The sequence below is a fragment of the Electrona antarctica genome (genome assembly GCF_951216825.1).
Source record: "Electrona antarctica genome assembly, chromosome: 2".
NCBI classification, from domain to species: domain Eukaryota; kingdom Metazoa; phylum Chordata; class Actinopteri; order Myctophiformes; family Myctophidae; genus Electrona; species Electrona antarctica.
This window is the reverse complement of record NC_136807.1, coordinates 10,213,661-10,231,695: the sequence shown is the minus strand read 5'-3', so window position 1 is coordinate 10,231,695 and position 18,035 is coordinate 10,213,661. Positions and strand designations below refer to the sequence as shown.

At 43.2% G+C, this 18,035-nt stretch overlaps 3 protein-coding genes across 4 annotated transcripts; 1 reads left to right on the top strand and 2 right to left on the bottom strand.

Annotated features, from left to right (window-relative positions):
• Positions 1–1,187: 1,187 nt before the first annotated feature.
• LOC306931976 (UTP--glucose-1-phosphate uridylyltransferase-like) lies at positions 1,188–2,681 on the bottom strand (the record flags this gene model as incomplete). Its single annotated transcript, XM_079513681.1, has 1 exon — positions 1,188–2,681. One exon carries the CDS (start codon positions 2,679–2,681, stop codon positions 1,188–1,190), a length of 1,494 nt encoding a protein of 497 aa, XP_079369807.1.
• A 2,095-nt stretch (positions 2,682–4,776) lies between these two features.
• On the top strand, positions 4,777–6,396 carry ugt5e1 (UDP glucuronosyltransferase 5 family, polypeptide E1; the record flags this gene model as incomplete). The annotated part of the gene is made up of 1 exon (XM_079513670.1): positions 4,777–6,396. The coding sequence occupies one exon, from the start codon at positions 4,777–4,779 to the stop codon at positions 6,394–6,396; it is 1,620 nt and encodes a 539-aa protein (XP_079369796.1).
• A 1,468-nt stretch (positions 6,397–7,864) lies between these two features.
• dedd (death effector domain containing) lies at positions 7,865–17,646 on the bottom strand. Of its 2 annotated transcripts, none has more exons than XM_079493458.1 (5): positions 17,341–17,646; positions 14,284–15,005; positions 11,962–12,066; positions 11,724–11,858; positions 7,865–11,037 (listed from the first exon to the last, which is right to left on the bottom strand). In XM_079493458.1, the coding sequence occupies exons 2-5, from the start codon at positions 14,876–14,878 to the stop codon at positions 10,631–10,633; spliced, it is 1,242 nt and encodes a 413-aa protein (XP_079349584.1). In that variant the 5' UTR covers positions 14,879–15,005; positions 17,341–17,646; the 3' UTR covers positions 7,865–10,630. The 2 variants fall into 2 exon arrangements, with proteins under 2 accessions (XP_079349584.1, XP_079349583.1); XM_079493457.1 differs by having other exon boundaries at positions 14,284–14,950; positions 17,341–17,642.
• Positions 17,647–18,035: the final 389 nt, after the last annotated feature.

Here is an 18,035-nt window from a genome sequence, read left to right as displayed (position 1 = left end):
TGTAAACAAGTCTTAGTGCTTTATCATGATTTCGTCCACAAAGTAGCAGTTTTTGTATTGACTTGTGCTTTCGTTTCAAATGTAGCCTATATGTAGGAGCCAAAATATACATTTTGTTTTATTCTATTTTTTGTTTAGTTTTTCCCACGCTTGGTTTTTGATGTTCCACTTCCTACCCTAATTGATGAGCTCCTGCTGTATGTCTGCTAACCACCTTTAGTTAAGTCAGCTGTGTGTCTGGGAGTGGCATTCAGCGAGAGAATGGGGGTGAGCTTTAAGCTCTGCAATATTTTCTGTTGACCGCTTATCTACGTTAACGTTAATGTTTACCTACGTTTTCATTTATCAACGTACCACGTATCAATGTACTTTTTCAGTACATTGGACCTTGTTTTTCTGTCACCTTTAACAGCAAGAAATCTTCTGGATTTGTTTGAAACGCGTCATACAGTTCCTGCCGACAGCTCAGCCTCATAGCACTACTTGTATTTGGTTTGATGGGAAGAAGTGGTCGCTACAACAGTACCCATTCTACATACTGTGAAATAAAAACGGAATTCCCCATAGGACTATTAAAAACATCACACCCGTGTCATCATTACATTATCATCGAGTTAGGACAAAATAGCCAATTTGCTCGTCTACATGTAAATTCTCCATTCATTGTCAATGGCATTTAATGTTTGTGTTAGGACAATAATCTACACTATAGCTGAATGTAGCGCCCCTCAAAAACAAGACTGGGATGAAGGAGTCTTGGTCACATGATATGGGACAATGAAGGTCAGAGGGGAGGAAAGGCGTAGAGCTATAAAGGGGGCGGACGAGGAGTGACAGCCCCGCCCCCCGCTATTCATTTCAATGTTAGTTGCTCAGTGGCGTTTGAAGCACCGGGAAGACTGCCGGGAAGTACCGTAAAGTGGAAGTTGAAAGCGGTCTCAAATGTTTAGGTCAGGGTTGACGCACTTTTCGTACATGACATCACTGAACGTCCGTCCAGCTCCATGAACGTGCTGCAGTTCCAGCTTCGGCCAGTAGGGTATTATTAGGTAGCTTCGTTCTGGGGCCTTGAGGAAAGGGAGAAGGCCTCATTGCTTCAAGTTAGTGTGGCTTGAGGAAAGGGAGAAGGCCTCATTGCTTCAAGTTAGTGTGGCTTGAGGAAAGGGAGAAGGCCTCATTGCTTCAAGTTAGTGTTCCAGGATGCAGAGGTTGCCAGACACAATTTTATTCTCCAGCATGGAGCCAGCAGGAATATTGATCTGGTCCCCTTGATTGGCTATGATGATTACCGTTCCCTTCAGTGAAACATCTTTGCCAAAGGTGATGTCCCCAGACACTGTAAGGTGGTCCAGCTCCAGCATGTCAGGGATGCTCTGAAACCTCCTCAGGTAGTCCTGCACCTTTGTAAAGTTGCTGCCCAGTTTGATGTAGGGTGTGGTGGGGATCTCTCTCTTGCTGTTCATGGTGAGAGAGCCCGTCTCCAGGGTGTACACGTTGGACATGACCAATAGCAGGTCAGAGGTGGTTTTGACGGGCAGGAAGCGGCTGCGGGGCACGTTGATGCCCATGGCGTTGTTGAAGCACTTGATGGCAGCGCCCGCGGCGGTCTCCAGCTGGATCACATTCTGACCACCGCACAGCGTCTTGGTGTTAACTATGATCTCCATGTCTATGGCATTCTGTTCCTGCAGCCTCTTCATGGCACTCAGAGAGAGCCACAGATTGTTGGTGTTGAAGATTTTAAACTTTCTGATGGACTTGAACTCGTCAATGTGAGCCTCCGGCACCTGGGACATTTCTAACAGCCGCAGTTTACCTTCGTACTCGATCAGGGTTCCACCCTTAGTGTCGGCTTTCGTTTTGTCTGTCACTTCCATGATGAAATCGCAGTGCTTGCCGTCGGACCGGCTGGCCAGGTGGTGCAGGATGTGGAGGTCCACAGAGGCGCCCAGGTTGTCAATGTTGGACACAAAGACATACTCCTTTCCCAGGGCTATGAGTTGGTCCAGCAGGCCAGAGTTGTACAAACTGGCGAAGACATCTCCGTGGCCAGGCGGGTACCACCCGTCTGTGTTCTGACCGGTCATGTCGTTGACCGTTGCCAGCGGAAGAAGGGACTCCTTGTTGATACGTGGATACCTGCTCTGGATGAAGGTGTGTATCTTGACACGGTGAGTGTACTTATGCAGAATCTTCCCTGTGTTCTCGTCCGTGTTGAAAGAGTTCATGAGGACAAGAGGAACATCTGTGTTGTACGTCTTGTTCAAATGCTCCATCTGTTGCACAGTGAGGTCGAGGAAGGTGTTCATGTTGCGGACTGTGATGAGGCTCTTTGGGCCCTTGCACCCCATGCTGGTCCCCAGACCACCATTTAGTTTCAACACCACAAGCTTGTTGAGACTGTCAACCACGCTGTTGTTCGGGAGGCCATGAGCAGCTATCCCATCATAAGGCTGGATTAAATGTTCAGCAGGTTGCTTTATCTTGTTCCATTCCACAGATGGTCTCTTCACCTGAAGGAACCTGTGGAACAGCTTCTTGAAGCCTTCAAAGTGTGTCCTGTGCAGCTCCCGCTCAGTGGCCGTTGATATGTCCAGTAGTTTCTCCAGTTCTCCGTGCATGGAGCTCTCCAGTTGTTGCCGCATCACTTCCTGGAACTGAGACATCCCACCATTGGCCATGTTTATACTTACTCAAAACTACTTACTGTATTACTGTTGATGCTGTATTACTGTTGATGGACGTCATGGATGGGTGACCTAACAAGGTTTACTAATCAAGAATCCGTTACCAAAATGGGTTCAGTGTAAACTACTCAAAGCTCATATTTCTAGTTGCATGCATCATTATTCGTTGGATTATTAAAGAGCAGTCCTTTAACTATTCATAGAGAAACACACCAGCCACAGATGCATTCAAAGACAATCTGAAAGGGGCCTTGTTTCAATACCAGCTTTTATGTTGGTGATGTCACAGCTAGTTCCAACCAGGATTATGTCAGTCTTGTGACATCAGCTTGTCCATATTTGGGCATAATCGTAGCGGCCATTTTCTGGTTCCATTGATCCAGACCCCATTCATTTTTTCCTATAGAAAATTTCAAAATCAATTATTTTAAGCCTAGAATCAAGCCATCCAGGATCCTGGTGAATCATGATTTGATTCTGTGGAAATAATATATATTTAAAAACCACAAAACAAAGGGTATCTATTAAATATAGTATATCTCTGCTGTCGGAGAGAAACCACTTAACTCCAAAATGTTCATTTTTCGGGAAATTAAGAAAATCTTATATATTTTTGAGTGGTGTAAACCACTCCTACAACTGGCTTTGTTAGTTTACGTGTCTGTTCGTACCAAAAAATGAGCATGGTTGCTATGGTCACCCAGTTCACACGGGTGTGATTTAATTACGTCAGACCACAGTTGATCAGTCTATATAAGACCTTACACCACTCAGTTCACACGGGTGTGATTTGTTTTAAACAATGCGATACTGCCTCATCAAAGTTGGTATTGTGACTTTATATATTGTCAATTACTTGAATGAGAGGGGGAGAGGTGGTGGACTTATACTGTAGCTGCTTTGGCAGACAGTTTGAGGGTCCAATGGAGTTAGGAGGTTTTGTCCAAAGCTGGTTCAATATTTTTGAGTGGTGCAAACCACTCCAACAACTGGCTTTGTACCCGTGTACCCGTGTTCGTACCAAAAAAATGAGCATGGTTACTATGGTCACTGACATTACGTCAGACCACAGCTGATCAGGCTATATAAGACCTTGCACCACTCAGTTCACACGGGTGTGATTTTTTAACCAACACAGAGATAAAGGGTGTTTATAGCATCGATTTATGGAAAAAAGGGAAAAAAAATTAGTTAGGTGGTTTCCTCTAACAGCGACGATATATCATATAATTAATTTGTATATGCTCCCACCCCACTCCCACAGAATCAAATGTATGGTCATGATTCACCAAGATCATCTCTATGGGGAAAATGAATGGGGTCTGAATCGATGGAAATATAATATAGGCCTATTTACTTTTTCGAACTTGAATTTTATAGAACTGGAAGTCATTGGCACGAGGCAACAGTGCGACACTTTGCGACACCATCATACCACAACGTATATAAATCAGGCTTAAAGTTCTTTCTGGGGCAGGCAAGGGATTATAGAACATGTGTTTCTTTGTTGTCGTGAGGTGATTTCAGAGCTACTGGTATGTGTCAAAGTTCACACAAGCCGACCATACCATTGTGCCAAAGTGCACGGTGCAGCATTATAAGTGCACGGTGCAGCATTATGTTCCTGTGTGCATAGTAAAGGGGGACGTACAGTATCTCAGATACCATTCCATTCAAGGGGATTACTTATTGTGGTACCTTCCCCGAAAGAACAGGGTAAGTTGCACCGTGTGTGTGTGTGTGTGTGTGTGTGTGTGTGTGTGTGCGTGCGTGTGCGTGTGTGTGTGTGTGTGTGTGTGTGTGTGTGTGTGTGTGTGTGTGTGTGTGTGTGTGTGTGTGTGTGTGTGTGCGTGCGTGTTGATTTTACTTTGTCCTGACTCAGATACAAGATTTAAATTGCAGCACATTTAAATCAACACTGTCGCAGCAGACATTATTTATTGAAACTAAAAAAAAAACTAAAAAGATAATAACCTGTTACTTTCAGAACATTTGATATTGGTATATCTTTGAAAATAAATGACACCAATAATAATGCTCATATACTGTACTGTATTCCTATTTCCTCAGCATACAAAACAAATACAGTATGTATTTGCAGGCAGCGGTTCCCTGGTTTCCCAGACCTTTAATTTGGCCTCTCCTGACTGGCATCCTGTTAACTATTCCTGTGAAAAGCCAGGCCGGCAGGATACTGGTGTACCCTGTAGATGGCAGTCATTGGCTCAACATGGACATTCTCTTGAGAGAGCTGCATGCCAGAGGCCATAACATAACAATTATACGCTCCTCTTCCAGTTGGTATATCAAGGAGAAAGCTAGCCACTATACCTCTGTGACAGTGCCTGTACCAGTGGGAAGCAACTTTGAGGACCCCAAATACATGTCATCCTATATGAGGAAAAACCTGGAGCTTTGGACTAAAGACAGATCCATATCCTCCTTCATTGCCCTGAACCAGGAACTAATGGGTTTATTGGAGGAGTGCCATCGCGCTAACGCTGAGATGGCTCGTCTAGTGATGGAGAACAGGCAGCTGGTGGACCAACTGAGAGCCTCTCACTTTGATGTGATGTTGACCGACCCAGGGTTTGCAGGGGGTGTCATAGTGGGGAAATATTTAGGTCTTCCAACAGTGCTTAATGTCCGATGGATAAGCAGCGGAGAAGGACATTTTGCCATAGCTCCCTCACCTTTGTCGTATGTGCCAGCTCTTGGGTCCCTGGTCTCAGATAAGATGAGCTTTGTCAATAAATTGAAAAATGTCTTGCATTATGGCATCAGCCTTTACATTGATCATGTTGTCACAAGGCCACTCTACCAAGGCGTGTGTGATGACTTCCTTGATCCAAACATCAATATCTACTCTCTCTTTCAAGGGGCTGACCTGTGGCTCATGAGAGTTGACTTTGTGTTTGAGTTCCCACGCCCAACCATGCCTAATGTGATCTACATAGGGGGGTTTCAATGTAAGCCATCAAAGCCTTTGCCAGGAGAGTTGGAGGCTTTTGTCCAAAGCTCTGGAGAACATGGGGTAGTAGTGATGTCTCTTGGGACTCTACTGGACAGCCTCCTCCCTGAGATTTCAGAAGTGGTAGCTACGGCATTTGCCCGTCTTCCGCAGAAGGTAGTGTGGAGGCACCTGGGAGAGAAGCCTTCAACACTGGGCAATAACACACTGATTGTGGATTGGCTGCCGCAGAATGATCTACTGGGCCACCCAAATACCAAAGCGTTTGTCACACACGGTGGTACCAATGGGATTTACGAGGCCATATATCACGGGGTTCCAATGCTAGGACTCCCTCTCATTCTTGACCAGTTTGACAACATGGTGCGTTTGGAGGCCAGGGGTGTGGCTAAAGTCTTAGATGTGACATTGCTGCAAGTGGACACCTTGACAGAAGCTCTCACAGACCTCCTAGATGATAATAGGCCATACAGGAAGAGAATACGGAAGATGTCACAGCTTCATCGCGACCAGCCCCTCAAACCAATGGAAAGAGCAATCTTTGGGGTAGAATTTGTTATAAGGCACAAGGGTGCAGCACACTTGCGAACAGAGTCGTACAAGATGCCCTGGTATGTGTACCATAGTCTGGATGTACTGGCATTCTTCCTCAGTGTTGCAGCGTTTTCCCTGCTTGTAGTCTACAGCATTAGCAAAGTTCTATATAAGGCATGCAGGAGAAAAGTAAAGCTACATTAACACTGGGAAAAGCGATCGCTTTTGCTGTTAATATGAACTATGAAAAGACATCAATATTGGCACAGCATCTCCTACAAAGGTTTGATTATACAACATTTTATTGATTTTTGAACAAATTAACTTGATTTGTACAGACATAAATGTACCAGTCAAATGTAACCATGTAAATATTCACATAATACCACAATCTCTTTCTTGGTCGACAAATAAAATTGAAAGGTAAAAACATTTGACATAAGGCCAAAATGGGCAAAAACAAATGTGTTGCATTTCCTGCTTCTCATTATTGTGTCATTTATGGTGGCTGATAAAATTTGAGAGCACCAATTAAAATTGCTCCATTACAGTATGCAGTATGGTATTTGTCATTCTATTACATACATTACAGTAGCCTACTTCCATGTGACTCCACAAAAAAGTTCAACGCCGTACACCGGTCAACTAAGCTTGATGTAACCACTGAAACCGCATTCAATATTAAATGTGTTTCAATGGTGTGAATCATTTGTTTCTGTTGGACTTTGCTATCACTGGAACAAATATTTTGAATTACAGTGATCTGCAAATTGGAAAATCATTTTCTTAAGCCTTACACCGTCAAACAGCTAGATAATTTCATAGACTAACTTGAATAAACCCATCCACTCAATTTATTAACAGTCAATTGTCTGCTTTGTGCAAGAAATACAGTTGAGGAAATAGACATTTGCTAGCCTATTAAGAGTTATCTACAAACGGAGACCTTTTGAGTTTGAGTCTTACATTTTTGGAGATCAGAACAGGTTACATGCAGTTAAGTAATAAAGACAGCTGCATAAAACAATGAACATAACATACAACAACCTATATAATAGATACTAGCTTGCAACCTTTATGTGAAATTCCACTAGGGAAAAGTATAAATCTAGGCCTACCTTTTCTCATTTCACAGTATTAGAGGCCTTTCAGTCATAACTTATTTTTTTCCGGCATTTACCCACGGATTGGAGAGGCTGAGCTAAAGGTTAGAGGTTCTTTGCCAGGAAAACGTTTAGTAAAAATGTGTACTAAACTTAGAACATACATCAAGCAAAATGCTGTTCGAACCACCATTTTCCTAATTGATGAAAAAAACCTACCAGTATACAAGGTTACAATATATCCATTTCACATCAGAGGCATTATCTGATTGCAAAACATTTGGCAAAAACCTGTCATCCATAAGAACAGAGCAGTGCTTCGCAATCCAAAACAAGAAAATTAACTATTTAAGAAAGGAACATGAAGTCATGAGTTGCGTCGATGATGGCATATGTTGATGACCAAGTACAAATTGATAACGTACTCATAAGCCTACACAAGTATAGTATAAGCCCGAGTATTGAATACACTTGTTACAGACATAAGTCTGCGGCGCATGTCACACCAACATTTCACTGACTGTACACACTTATGTTACGTATGAGCGATAAATAAAACCTCTTCGAAATTCATTGCACAGGCTTTAATTATCAAGTGTAACTTAATTGTGTCATTTTGTTATCTTCAGTGCCACTAATTAACAATGTTTTGATAATTAACAACGGTCACTGATACCAGTGGCCAACAAAAGCCATATTGACAAATGACATTTAGCGCAGCATACTGGCATCGGTGCACCATTAATCACACCAACTCTTGATTAAAATTAAAATAAAACCCAAAGCAATGTGGACATTTTGTAGATCATGTAACTGTATTCGTTCTAGTATCAGTCCATACACTACCACACATTTGTATCTGTAGCTTCTGGTCAGGGAAATAAAACAATGCACCCCTCTCCATTCACTTCCATTTGTTTTTAGCAAGCCCAGTATCAAATATTCTACATCTAATTCAAATATGAACCAGGTTGAAAAACATATATATCACAAATGGAGTCCATGGCAAAAATCATCATGAAACCCTATATTAACCCATTAAAACCGGGAAAGCTTCTGTATAATTTTAGATTTTGCGTTAATTATTCAAAATTAGCAGTTTTATAAAAGCTCACAGTGCATCACTTCGTGACGTGCTGCAAGCTTGTACTTCCATTTTTGAAAAATATAGTAAAATGTAGAATCAAGTCAAATGGACTAACGTTTTTCTCCGAGATATGCCAAGGACTGGCATACAGGCAGATGTACGTACACATGGTTTACAAGGTCCCTGTGTCAAACAAGCCACATCAGTCAGCAGGGATCGTGCTTTGACATCTACTAACTGGAAGTCCAATCTGTAATATGCTGGTTATATAAAATGTTGCACTCAAAAAGTAATATGTAAATAGAATAAACACTGAAAATCTGATCCTTTCCCGTTTCAACCTGCTACATATTTCAGTCAGAGGTAATAGCTTTGACACTCAGTTTGCAAAACAATCGGTCTTGAAAGGAAAAAGGGGTAAAGAAAATAAGCTAGGGGTAAAGTGAGTTGTGGTATAGGTTTATACAAAACGTCCATGTCACTTCTAAGATCCAAACTAAAATATGAAGTGCATCACATACTGCTCCCCGATGATTCCTGTGGTGACCAGAGAAGCTTAATGGCAAAGAATTTGTCCTAAGTCCTAAGTGACATAGGCAACACACCAAGCCTCCTTGCTATGCATCCTTATCTTGTGAATATAGCAAAACATAAAAATGAAGTGATTATCAGCAATAGTCAGAGTATTCTGTCACAAGCATTCGTTGAATCGAATGGTGCCTTCAGGCCACCATAGCATTATCGACATCAAAGACAAGAAGTTATATTTAAAATCTGAATAATTGAGCTTCACTTGAAACACTGCAAAGGTGGTATTCCGTCTTAATCAAGTGTCTGTATCACAGAACTGAATTGGAAGTTATTGACCAATTTAACGGTATGGCAAGCAGAAAATGTGTTGAGTCCTTGGACACATCCACAATGTACAGTTGGTCCAAAATAAATCGAACAGCTGATGTTTCTAATTGACAACCATATCACTTTTCACCTCATCTTGTAAATTGTGTAAATTGTGCTCACTCACTGAAGCATTTTTCTCCCAGTTTAAGACAAAGCTTTACAAGTGTAGTGAGTCTAATTTTTGGTTAACTGCTAAGTGAGTAGCTACATATTATTTCCAATTAAAATAAATGTCAAATTGTGCAGGGTGAGGAAGGGTAAAGTATGTTGACAAAACTGCAACTAAGTAAAATGTGATCAAGACTTCAGTAATCAACATCATTCCATGTTGCGTTGAAAGTATGTGAAATACATCAGAATGATCAAGAAAGCATTAATGACCAGAGACTGCACATTAAAAAATATAAACTTATATCAGAATTATCACGACTGTTCATAACATAACATCTTCAGCCACTTGTGAGCAGTGAGCACATTGTTGGGAATGACCAAGAAAGGGAGTTCCAGAATGAACACACACAAGCTAAACATGAAGGATGTGAAGGAGGGGTGGATTCTACAGGTAAGGAAACCTCATACAAAATACGGCCAAATAGCCTACTAGTTTTCCAGAATTAGGAAAACAAATTGTGAGTCAACTATGGATTGCACCTTTCTACAACATCCAATAATAGATCAGTAATATAGCAATAGGGTTAGTCCAATCAAGCCTTACTAAACCAAATGCAATGAAAAGAATGCACACACACACACAAAACAAAAAACAATCAGCGGAACTGAGGCTATCACTCGTTCGGAGATTGACCGACTTGTTTGTTTCTTTTTTTCTTGGTGTAGGCATTTGTCTCACATATTTCCATTCCTGAATGGTGAGGGACAACAAATCAAAGTCACTTTTTGTGATTATTAGCGTTCAACGAAGGGGAGTTGACAAGTATGTATCAATGAGCTATGTGATACCAAAGACAATGGTAAACCTTTTTCTTATATTCAATGCACAAGTTACAATATTAGCATTGTCCCCCTGCTCTCCCCTTGTAAGAAATAAAAAGCTTAACATTCAAAACACTGTTAACCTGTATGTGGTGCCTTCTCTTCTTGCGCACACACAAGAAATATGTCATTCCCTTCAGAAGTTACGGGGAGGGGGTTGCCGACAAGATTCTCTCAGACTTCAGATCTCATGGAATCAAGTGAATACCTTGAAGCACTCCAGCTCCCTTAACAGCTATGGGACAGCTTTGAGGCATCTCAGAAAACATGAGCACATCTTAGTTCTACACCTAGTGGGACAGGGAACAAAGCCATCCTCTTCCCCGTCCCCTCTGCCACTTTCTGGAATGAGTGTCTAGGATGCGGCCTCTTTACCGCCGCCAGCTGAGCTTCCTCCGCCAGTTACCAGGTTGCGGAGTAGCTTGCGGCGCCCGGCCTGGTAATCCTCCTCGTCCACATTGACGAGCAGTTTGATGGCCTCGTGGCCCACGGCCTGCTTTAGGGAGTCTGTAATGAAGACCCCCTTGAGAGCCTCTAGCAATGAGCCGTTGATGTAGTCCCTCCAAAAGGCATCCAGGTATGTCAGCTCAGAGAATTTGATGTCGCAGATGATGGAGCCCAAGTCTCGGGACTTGAGGATGGTGTTGGCTTGATTGAAGCGTTCAAATTGCCGCTCCACCGCTTCCTGTTTGTTGGAGAACACGTTGCCCTGGAGTGCCGACTCATGCTGGCAGTATTCAGCACGCACCCGGAGACGGATATCTAGGTAAAAGGATACAGAGGGTACAAACATGGCTCAAACATAGTAGCAGTGAATACGTACACCCTACTTTGTACTTTTTATGACAGTGTGGCCCAAGTATCTGACCTCGAAATTTAAAAAACATCTTCTAAATCCTCCAGTTTTCTGAAATAAATATTTTCACGATTTTTCAAAAATAGCAGACCTACAAGCTCATAGCGCGCCACCGAGTGGCGCGCTATGAGCTTGTAGATCTGCTATTTTTCAATAGATTAAATTACAACATAATGTTTAAAACACCAAAAGGGGTTCCCGCCCAAAATGGGTTAAAAAGAATGAAAAATGTGCCCAATACCAATACCTCGTCAATCTATGATGTTCCTAGTCTGTGAAAATGCCTCATGACGACAAACCTTTGGAACATGAGGGCTTTCTGAAGTGGCCAACAGTCATATAACAGCAAGGTTGGGCCCAAAACATGAACGACATGGGCTCGACTCATAGGCTTGCACATGGAGGTAGACTAGTTGTAGATGTAGTATATAATGTCATCAAACCCAGTGGCCGAAACTCGGAAGGAGGGAAGTATGTGCTGGGTGAGCAACTTTCATTGAAATGAGTGGGTGGGGACTTTCTGTACCTGCTCCAGATATGTGACAATATATAGCTACAATTACACAGTGCCAGGTTTTTGACAGGTTTTTACCGCAGGTTTGCTTCTCTCTACAGTCCGCCGTGCTGTGGCTCCTCTTCCTCTTGCGGCCGAGTGCAGGGGGGGCAGGCTTCGTTTGGACCCCCACCTGGGATCCATTAGGGGAACAGCAAATCACCGGCTGAGGCCCTGATGATGTCACACAAGAAGATAGAACATCATTTGAGATAGAGATATATATATATAAACAGACTTCTCTTTCCAATACATAGTAATGCACACACACACACACCTGTCCTTCTGTGGGGTGGTGCCTCCCTGCTCTGGGCTGTTCCTCGTGGGGATACATAGCGCACCGATGTCTCCTCTAAGTACTTGTCAACAGGGTCTGGGCACACTGAGAAAAAAACAGCCGGGTTTAACACTTTCAACCCACCCTATTGAGCTTGTAGATCGGCTATTTTCCCCACACGACGCCAGCATACAAGAAAGAGCATACGTGGTTGTGAGCGGTCCACACTAAGCACCGTAAGTCCGTAACTTACCAGAACTAAAAATATGTTTAAAACCATTGTTCTCACTCTTACGCGGATGGCCGACTCCACACCACAACTGTAACGCCAACATTGATGAGCGATATAGTTATAGTGCTTAGTGTGGACGGCCCTCTAGGGCTAGGCTAATGTCAAGGCAAGGACACAAATTCAATTGAGCTTCGTCCATCACACTTCTATTTTAGACTTAAGCATAGGCCTTTGTGGATTTGGCTGTGCATTGGCGTTGGCTTCGACAACAAACCAATAAGCACATACTGACAAAAGGCATGACAGGAGGATCACAATAGAAAAGAATACGCATGGAAAGTAAGACTGCTTAAATCTAAAATGTAACATAACTATGAGCTTGGTGTCAAGACTGCATGACATAATATTCAAATTCACCCATCATTAGTTTACTTTACAAATGATGTTAAACAAATCGTCAATTGCGCTGGGTTGTCAATACAAAATTAACACTTACCAATGGAGGCCTTGATTAGCTTAGTAGGCTATAAGTAGGAAGCTTGTTTTGTCCAATAACTCAGTTAATGTAGCTAGCGCTTACTATCCAACTACTATCTTACTATACGCGGACTCCCATCTAAAAATATTTCATGTCAAGTTCCCCCATTAGAAGTAGAGATGCTCCGATAATCGGCCAACCAATCGGTGATCGGCCAGTATTCACTCCGATCGGTAATTTACCCTCTCTGGAGAAAACATTTAAGTGGTATAAATATCAATCAGATATATAGTATATCATTTTGCATCTTTGTGACAGGCCTAAACATTCTCCCCTTCATCCCCACACACAGGAACAGTATTGATGTGGGTTTTGACATATAATAATTTTGGAAATATTCAAATTGGCCCCTGACGCACATATCGGTATCGGGCGATCATGAGAAAAACAATCGGAGCATCCCTAATTAGAAGATTTCAAAAATAGCAGATGTACAAGCTAGCAGTGTGGCACAAAGTGGCGTGCTGTGAGCTTGTACATCTTCTAATTTCAAATAGCCAACGTATAAAAATGGATAAGTGGTTAAAATGATTGTGATGCTGTATTTACAGTGGTCTTTTTTCTTTCAAACAGTGGGCCAGCTAAATGATGGAGGAGTTGGTAAACCTTATAAATCTTTAACTCATTTTACGCTTTTATTGTAAAAGAATTTATATTTTGATCAACATTTGCCTGTTGTCTCTCTCCTATGGTACAATATCAATACAGCATGGCATGGTGGACACAATCTTATCCAACAATAACAAAATTCTTTAGTTTTGGGCCTGAGAGGCTAAATCTCATCAAATGCCGAATAAATAATGGGCCTTGATATGAAAAGGGTTGAAAACCACTGCTGTATTGACATTTAGCTGGGGACACCCTGGAACCCCCTCCCCACAGGACCCCTGGTGTCCCCGCCCGGACCGCACTTTCTGCAGAGATAGATCATCTCGGATCAAGTCCGAGATCCACATTGGAGCCGTGCTGTTCCCATGTGGAATGTGGATACCGAGATCCAAATGATTGCATTTTTCGGTTTACGTGAACCATGACCTTTGGGCAAGTAGAACATGACCTGTACTGTACTCACAAAATTGGGAAGTGCTTTTGAAAGCATAGTGTCAACTAGGGACGAAAATGATCGATAGAATAGAATCATTATTCACTTTACTGATTGATCAATTTATAGTGTTTAGGAACCTGAATTTAGTATTACTAGGACAAACTGCTAAATTGTGTAATGTAATCGAGCCAATTCTTAACGACTGATTAATCAATGGTCGATTAATTGTCAACATCCCACAAGTGTCAGCCCATGTTTAGGTTTAACCATCACTGGACATGCTGACCTCAATCATTAAAACCAGGAAAGCATCCTGTGTCATTTTAGATTGTTTTGTGTTGGCTATAAAACATAGTACTAGCAGATCTACAAGCTCACGGCGTGTCACTTCGTGCCGCTGCGTACATCAGGCCTTTTTGAACTTTTTGGAAAATCTTGAAAGGGTGAGAACTGCTGATTTAGAAGGCATTTCCAACAATGGGATAAACGCACTGCTCGTGCACTCACCGGTCTGTCTCCTTCTGAGTGTGACGTAGGGCAACAGATCGTGGCGCGTGATGATCCGCAGCAGCTGCAGCACGTGTCTGAAGTTGGTCTCGTCGCAGCGGCCCTGCCGCTCCAGCGCAAGGAGGAAGTCCCTGCCGCTCCTGATGCCGCCGCGCTCATACTCGTCAATAACGTCCACAAATAGAAAAGACAGCACCCGGACGTCCCGGTGGGTCAGCTGGGCACCAACTATGTCAAACATGCGGTGGAGGGAGTAGAGCCCGTACGAGTTGTCCACCGCCTCCTCCGGCCAGGGCTCAAAGCGCCCTGACGAAGGTCGCCGGGACGCGGCGGAGTTGGGGCAGGAGGCGGAGGCGCTCCGACTGGCGGCCTCGCCACTGGGGGTGGCCACGGCAGGGGAGCCGGGTCCACCCATCAGGGCTCTGTGGGGGGGAGGATGGGCAGCCACCGCACTGCTCCGGGTAGAGTCCAACTGGTTAGCGACGTGAATGTGAGGCCGGGCCTGGTGGTGGTGGGCAGAGGAGTTGTTGTGCGAGGCGAGCTGCTGGGGCGGGCTGATGTTTGCATTGGGTAGTGGAGGCTGCTGTGAGGTCATCTCAGGGCCAGGTGCAGATGAGCCGGGAATCCTCGCAATGTCTGGAGGACGCTCACTACTCCGCCTGACTCACTATGTGCAAATGAGATGTGGGGGAGGTCAAAACACAAAACTAGCAGCAGCAGCCCTAGTATGGATGTGAAAGAAAGAGAGAGTGCTCGCTGCTCAGTGGAATTAATACACACATTTTAAATACAGAATCTTATCTGATAATGAAAAAAAACGTTGCAGAAAAAGGACAGTCATTTTGTATTTTAATGGGTGGGTTAGTTCAGATTTTTGGACTTGAAAGCTGTAGGAAATACTTGCCATTAAATTTAATATAGTGGTTGCAAATAGTGATGGGAGATTTTAGTTGTTTTTAGATTAATCAGCATCGGATCGATTAATCAATCAGACCGATTAATTAATCGGTCTGTCTTTACAGATAAAGAAGCCCAAAGTAACAGCTTGAACAGATCTACAAGCTCACACTATGAAATATATAGATATTAAAGTTAAATCTGACTTGCCAAAGCCTGCAGTGCAGATACATGTAGGTTACATGTATTTTTCAGAATGGACAAAATTATTATAATTTTTCAATACAGAATGAGATCATATCGACATCGGTAATATTGGTTATCGGCCATAACAGCAATTAATTATATCAGATATCGGCCAAAATGTCTCATCGGCACATCCCTAGTTGCAAGTTGTATTAATTGACTGCCTGAGTCCGTGGTGGGAGTTCTGGTCTGGTTTTGGTGAATCTGTAGTTCCGGTCAGTTGGTGGGGGTCTGGGGGCCACGCATTCAAAATAAATAAATCCACAGAACTAGCTGTTGACCTATTTCTATCCATATAGCACAACTTTTGTTCAACTTTGACCCCTCTGTCACATGGAACTATTTTTTTGTCCAGTATGACTACGCCAGCAATAAGCCTATCTCACAGAATTTCCCCGCCCCCCTAAATACGCCCCCTTTCGGGGTTAGTGGTGATAGCGTGACGTCACTCCATAGACGCTACATGTTAAAAGAGGTTATTTAAGAAGTCTACAACTTTTGTTTTCTCAAGGTAAGGTTTGTTCTATCTGCTCGACCTGATTTACCATCTTGTTTGCTTCATAATAATATTGGTCTGTCACATTTTTACATTAGAAAATGTACTTAGATTCTCCAGAGAAAAAAACGTGTAAATGCCCATGTTAAAGTCACCACTATTTACCGGAAGTGGGCGTGAAAAACGGGCTGTGAGATAGGCCTATCCAGCAGCAGCACAAAACCATAGTTCCATGATGTGACAGAGGGGTCGAAGTTGAACAAAAGTTGCTCTATATGGTAGAAATAGGTCAACAATACAAATAGTTTTGTGGCGTGGCCCCCAGTGCCCCGCCACAAAATGACCGGAAATACTTCATATTCACCAAAAACAGAACTCCCACCACGGGACTCAGGCAATCAATTAATACCTTTGCAACCCCTATATTAATGGCAAGTATTTACTACCTACAGCTTTAAGTCTAAAATAAATCTGAACTAACCCTTTAAAGCAAAATGCCAGACGCCGTCAGGGGTGGGTTAGGCCCCAACCCACCCCTGAATAACCAAAAAATAACCCTAACCGTTAGGGTTCTTTTTTGGTAATTTGTCTGTAGCACACTTTAAACATCTTCTGTCCCATATGACACATAAAATCAGTGCATGATTGAATGGTTGCTTGCTGCAATGAGATTCGTGCTCTTGGGACTTTTTAGGTGCAAACGGCCAAACATATGGCATTTTATTTTATTCAGTCTTGGGTACAAACATAGCGTTTGAGAAACATGTAATCCAACGTTTCGTCCAATGCCCAACAGCTCATCACTACTGTTAACCTAACCGACGACTGCTAGTAATCAAACTGATCATCACATTGATTAATTACAATGCAAATGTCAGAGAGGAACCCATTACTATCAAGCTAGCACTTTAGCTCGCTAGCCAAGCGTAGTAGTGGGTTGGCTAACTTAAAAGCTCTCCGTCGCCAAGACAGCGTCGCTTGCCGACAAGAACAGGTCTACAGGCTAGCAGTGCGTTGTCAGCTAGTAGATATCAGTTCTTATCGGCAAGCAAACCCCTTTTAAAGCAAGCAATTACACACGAGAGGCCGTGATATATTATGGTGATAATTCCACACAGACAGCTAGCGTCAGCTAGGAGTCCCTGAACAACTTATAAGCAAAGACTTATAATAAGATAAGACAACAAGTATCGCCACCATACAGTGTTACTAACCGTTAGCTACACCACCAGGAATACAACAATAACTACTCCGTGGCTTGACTGTATAACTAACAAAGCTTGTGTCACATGAGTAATGTTTGTTTGGTTTAGCGGTTGGTTTAGCCTCTTGCGTTAGCCATTAGCTGAGCTTTAGCAGAGTTGGCTAACGGCTACATGGGGAAAACAAGCGAGCTTTCTCTTTTTCACCACAATTACCTCCTCGGCTCCTTTCGCGGATCTCCAACGACGCCGAGCACTTCGTTCGCTGTGTGTGTGTTTTCAGACACTTGGCCGTAACGCCGCGGCTTCTTCGAGGGCAGCAATGAGGGTTTTTGTTGTATTTATTTATTGTGATTCCTCACACGGACACTGGCAGTGAGTGAATTATCATCATGCCCATTTTCGTTCTTCAGCTAAAATGAAAGAACTTCCCGTATCACGATGGAAGTCACTTCCGGGTGTGTTTTGTATTTTGAGCTCGGATCTAACCAACATAGGGGGCAGCAGAGAGCACACCCACCCAGCCAACTAACTAACCATACAGTAAAATACAACCAGTGGGGCCCAAACTGGGGTCCGAGGCCCCAAAGATCATTGAAGGGTTCCAAGGGGGTTCCCAAAACAAACTGGTCGGGCTACTACTTGGCCTCACTCCCCGAACCCACCTCACCTCTGCCCACTTCAGGCTGGAATGGCTTAGGGTTGACGAATGACGACAGAGAGCATCTTGCAATGGGTCTGGTCCACAAGATTCCCTACACCACCAATATACCCATGGCTACCTGTATACTTCCTTAATGTCAACGAAGTCCACACCCACAACACCAGAGGGAGTTCAACAAACCATGTGCAACCCAGATTCGGCACAAACAAGGGACTAAATTAATTTCGCTCCTATGCCACCAAAATGA